At 41.6% G+C, this 3,707-nt stretch overlaps 1 protein-coding gene across 1 annotated transcript; it reads left to right on the top strand.

Moving 5' to 3' along the window:
• The first annotated feature begins 1,613 nt into the window (after positions 1–1,613).
• LOC139766788 (cuticle protein CP1499-like) lies at positions 1,614–2,688 on the top strand. The gene is made up of 2 exons (XM_071695707.1): positions 1,614–1,672; positions 2,010–2,688. The coding sequence occupies exons 1-2, from the start codon at positions 1,661–1,663 to the stop codon at positions 2,553–2,555; spliced, it is 558 nt and encodes a 185-aa protein (XP_071551808.1). The 5' UTR covers positions 1,614–1,660; the 3' UTR covers positions 2,556–2,688.
• Positions 2,689–3,707: the final 1,019 nt, after the last annotated feature.

The following is a 3,707-nucleotide window of genomic DNA, read 5'->3' as shown; positions in this document are numbered from 1 at the left end:
GACTGGGCCTTTGAGGGAATATCCTCACCTGGCCCCCTTCTCTGTTCCTTCTTTTGGAAAATTAAAAAAAAAAATGAGAGGGGAGGATTTCCAGCCCCCGCTCCCTTCCCTTTTAGTAGCCTTCTACGACACGCAGGGAATACGTGGGAAGTATTCTTTCTCCCCTATCCCCAGGGATATATATATATATATATATATATATATATATATATATATATATATATATATATATATATATATATATATATAACACGCAAAGAAAATCTTGAATACTCTATTGCTCAAGATAGTGTTAAGACCACATACGCTCTCAGTGCATATATATATATATATATATATATATATATATATATATATATATATATATATATATATATATATATATATATATATATATATATATATATATATATGTGGCCCTTAATGACAGTTGTTATGTTGGTTATTTGGGCTTTATTGCCCATCGAATGTCCAGATTATCAAGGCCGTCAGAGTCAAACCCTAATCAACAATCGTAAACCTTGACCACCTTCATAAGGAGTTCAAGGTGATTCTACGACCGTAAAACACTCGCACTGTACATGTAGGTCATGTGTGCGAGATGTGTTGCACTTTATGTAAGAGATGACTGTTGACTCATCTTGTGTGTGTGTGTGTGTGTGTGTGTGTGTGTGTGTGTGTGTGTGTGAAGAATCGCCGTTTTCTTTTCAGTGTCGACCGAAGCAGATCCAATGCTCTATGGAGAAACTATGAGTCGTCGTTCAATGAATATGATCCGGAAAAGGGGATGTATATTTCTCTCTTGCTTGAATCACATTTAAATCGTCTGAGATACATCTCACAGGATGAGCTCAGAGTACCATTCGAGCTTATCTCTTTCATTCGACCACCAAAGGAAACTTCGATAGATTCCTAATCATTTGTTGAACTCGATTAACGAGGACTAAAGAGAATACCTTGTTCAAGTGGGTTTACTTTTGACATCATCCCACTGATTTGATTTTCATGATTTTAGATATATATGCAAAATTGGATTCAGATTTGAGGATTAGGTCGTAATTTCTACCAGGAATGATGTGACATGACTTATGCATTTCACATGTAGAAATAACTTTGTCCTGAACACTGAGAAAAACAGACGTTCATCAGATATCTAACAATATAAACAGATCTTTATATCTAAACTTGGGGCAGTGATCTTTATAAAATGTTGACTATAATTTGTTCATCTTGTAAAAAGGAATCTTTTCTAGAGTAATAATCAATAAATTCTAGAAAACAATCTGGGTTTTATTTACATGAAGTGAGGCTGGATACTGTGTTGTAAGTCTTTGGCACCATAAAGCCGGGTCTGGATGGGATTTACTATTCACACTTTGCCACCGTAACATACTGATGAGAGAAAACCCAGTCACAGTTATAATATGAAAGCAAAATGTACACCCCTTTTGGCTAGAACGGATAAGTTGTTCGGCAAAGTTCGGTCACACGATCAACCCATTGACATCCAGATGACGCGGAAGTTGGTCGACGTAGACATGATTAACACACATAGCAACACCGGCACACTAGGTGGCCTTGCTTCACATTCGGGTATAAAGGTAAGCCACAGACCCCACACTCAGCATAGTAAGGTTCCCTACACACGAACACCATCATCATGAGGGCTCTGGTAACTATCATGGTGTTTCGTTTGAGGAAGACGAGCGTCTGGTGTTGCCACAATAATACCCACTTTTGATTCGTATCTAAACGGTACGATGCTAGTGTGAATATGCGAGAAAATGACCTCATAGATTTTTTCCTTTACACTTCTTAACTTCTTCATATGAATATGACGAAACTGATTTAAACCATCAAATAACTTTGAAGAGACTTTTAGTATCTTACTGTATTAAGGACATACTGCAGTATGTGTCAAACAGATTGTGACTTACACATTAAGATCGTGTAAGCGACCCCAACTGAGTGATGAAGATGATATTTCAAAAGTTATCTCCTTCCCTCAGGTTGTCTTGGCAGTGCTGGGTGTGTGCTCTGCTCTCCCCGCCATCAGAGACACCCCAGAGGTCGCGGCAGAGAAAGCGCGGTTCTTCGAAGTTTTCCGTGCTGCTCAGGCCGTCGCCCAGCCCCAGACCAAAGCTATACCCGAGCAGGCCAACATCCCTGCCCCCATCCAGCAAATATGGACCGGCCCCTTGGCTGCCACCATCCCTGCTGGCATTGATGGTAAGATCATCCCCGTGTCTAACACTAACGAGGTTGCTGCTGCCCGCAATGAATTCTTCAACACCTACCAAGCTCAGCTGGCTGCTACCGTGGGTATTGCCCCTCAGGCCGTAGCCCCTGTCCAGCCCCAACCCGCTCCCATGGCCGAAGCTCCCGTCCAAATTGTCACCCCCGTGCAGGCCAAATGGACCGGCCCAGTCGCCGCCACCATCCCCGCCGGAGTACCTGGATCCTCACCACAGGTCCCCGACACTGCCGAGGTGGTGGCCGCCAAGCAGACATTCTTCAACACCTACCAAAAGCAGGTAGTAGCGACGACACCATGATCAACCCACAAATAAACCTTACTGTGGTAGGTTACGAAATTTGTATAGAAAATTGTTGAAAGACATGAAATACATCTAATTTTCTACAATATCCAAGTGTTCATCTCCTCTCTTTTTTGGAACTTGAAAGTGGACAAAATTTCTTCCTGAGAAAACAGCGCACTTCACCGATACCATTCTTACTTGTAGGCAGCTGTAACCCAAGATTCATATGTGGTCAAAGACTCGTCAGGCTGTATCCTGACATGGCCCTGATTATTAGACTGCCTTCATCTCCGATTGATTGGTACGCACTAAAGCCTATCCACTGCAGGAGTGATTAAGGACACCGAGTTCCAAGTTAAAACCACCTGTAAAATACGCTTAACCACTTCAATTTCCTACAAAACACGTACACCCCACAGTCCAAATGTGGCCTTCCACATTGGCTGAACATGATGATAGAAGACTCTTTCTTGGTTATTGATTGGCGGGAAAGGATTGCGAGAGCTGAAGAATTTAGGAAAGGCTGTTAAGAGGGCTCTCTGGAGTGTGGCGAATATGAAACAAAGATGAGAAAAGAGTAGGAAGGGAGGCGAGAAACAGGTCCTGTGGCACTACGCAGATGTATCATAGTCCTTGAAAGGAGATAAACAAGATAAGATCATATACTATTGTAATCATCCAGCTCTATTGTATTTCTTTGGTTATTTCCATTTTACCGGTCACTGTACACAATACACATTCACTGGGCGTATATATCATGGCTAACCAAGAGTCTGTTCAGTGGAAGTGACATGACTTTGTATATTCACTGTACCATTAAGTTACACTACTTTCGTGACATTGCGAGATCTGTCACTCGATAACGAGTCTACACATGCATAACGCACTTCACACTACAAACCCTCTTTCCCAAGGAAATATTGGTTTCCGCAACCATCAATGATACGTATATGGATTTGGATTAATAATTATTTCAAGGGTAAGAATATGTAGACAGGCTATAGGAAAATATGGGTCCGTACCTAACTAAATAACAGCGTATTTCTACCATCTACTGACGTATATATTCATGGTGTTTAACATTTTCGCCAACGACTTCAAAGTTATGTCTTCTGTAGGGGCTGGGAAAAGGGGTAGGGGTGCGAATGGGTGCCGAATGCTTCGACA

The sequence above is a fragment of the Panulirus ornatus genome, chromosome 58 (genome assembly GCF_036320965.1).
Source record: "Panulirus ornatus isolate Po-2019 chromosome 58, ASM3632096v1, whole genome shotgun sequence".
In the NCBI taxonomy this organism is placed as follows: domain Eukaryota; kingdom Metazoa; phylum Arthropoda; class Malacostraca; order Decapoda; family Palinuridae; genus Panulirus; species Panulirus ornatus.
The sequence above is the reverse complement of the archived record's forward strand: the minus strand, read 5'-3'. Positions and strand labels throughout refer to the sequence as shown.